Raw genomic sequence first — 1,373 nt, 5'->3', positions numbered from 1 at the left:
ATTCTTCACCGTAAACAGAAGAATAGACCTCTCCGTTCTTCTTCGCATTGTTCATGTCAAAGATTATGGAAGCCATTAGCTTCTTTACGTTGAACATTCCATACATCAAGTTATTCATGTACATATCCTTCACCTTGGGAGACTCCGTGCCTGTTATACCATCGTGGTGCTGGACCTTACATTTAAGAGTAGTTTAAAAGGTCACAATGCAACAGGATGACAGCTTCAGGTTTATGTTTGTATTAGCATGGTCCCCTCACCCTCAGACATTTAACTTAAAAAAATAAGGTATTACAGCTATATTCACAGATGCACATTTTGCCTATTCCAAATTGTTATGTACAGAATGAAATGGTCAAAGACAAGATGCACACAGATTTCCCTTTATACATATTATTTTTCTAGTATTTAGAATTAAAGTTACATACTTAAGAGGAAAAAAAAAATACAAGTTACCAAAACCAAGAATGCAGTGAAAATACCAAAACAATACAGGATTTTCCTTTCCTGTTGGTCAATAGCACTGGTCAATGACTTAGCTGACAAAATATTAATCACCAGCAAAAGCTCCGAGGCCTGTGAATGGTTAATGGTTTGAGTCTGGTCACTTAGCTGCTAAACTCTGAAGAAACAAATCTGTCCTCCTCCTTATAAATTGAAGAAGAGATTATCAGTAGTTTTCAGGTAGTTCAGTTTTTTTAAAAAAACTTTGTAAATAATAAAACAAACATTAAGAAAGGAATTTTATGTGCAAAGTTTGAAACCACATACTCTTGTGCCAGCTGAAGAAAACATTTGCCACTAACCAAATCCTGAATGCACGGATAAGGGGCTGAAGTCATGGTTCCAGACAGTTTTTAAAAAATTTGCTTTATTTTTACTTATAAATCACTGAAGGGGAAAGCTGTTTCTAAAAACATAAAACCAATCTCAAGACACTCCAGCTGAAATGCTTAAGCAATGCTTTGCCTTTGGACAATAAATATTTTCATTCAAATCATAAAATAAATCAATCTTTACCTCTGAAACTGCCCATCTAAGGCTCTGAAGTTGCTTTAAGGCTCCACATTTGCAAATAGAACCTGCTGGGTGTTTCCGGACATACTGTGTGAAAAAGGACTCTCCAGCATAAAGCAGCGAACTTGCTCTCCTTGCGATTCCTTTTAATGTGCTCCGAGAAGTATAAAATCCAGTCCATGCTTGAAATGGCTCTGTTAAGAGTTGAACAGACCTAATACACGTCAAAAAACCAGTTCAGTTATCACTTGTTATTTATTAGACTACTACTGTACAGCTCCTTACATGAAACCTGCTGTGGGTTTACACAGCAGCCATCAGGTGGAATTGTCATAAGCCCTACAAAGAAACACAGT

General features: G+C 36.5%; 1 protein-coding gene across 1 annotated transcript in view; it reads right to left on the bottom strand.

Annotated features, from left to right (window-relative positions):
* Positions 1 to 1,373, bottom strand: part of MAN2B2 (mannosidase, alpha, class 2B, member 2) — a 30,891-nt gene that overhangs the window by 10,590 nt on the left and 18,928 nt on the right. Inside the window, exons 8-9 of the mRNA XM_010139881.1 lie at positions 1,021 to 1,211; positions 10 to 175 (exon numbers count right to left, since the gene is read on the bottom strand). Coding sequence (XP_010138183.1) covers positions 10 to 175; positions 1,021 to 1,211 — 357 coding nt within the window. The remainder of the gene's footprint in view (positions 1 to 9; positions 176 to 1,020; positions 1,212 to 1,373) is intronic.

This window comes from Buceros rhinoceros, unplaced genomic scaffold (genome assembly GCF_000710305.1).
Source record: "Buceros rhinoceros silvestris isolate BGI_N320 unplaced genomic scaffold, ASM71030v1 scaffold1350, whole genome shotgun sequence".
In the NCBI taxonomy this organism is placed as follows: Eukaryota; Metazoa; Chordata; class Aves; order Bucerotiformes; family Bucerotidae; genus Buceros; species Buceros rhinoceros.
This window is presented reverse-complemented; position numbering and strand designations above follow the sequence as displayed.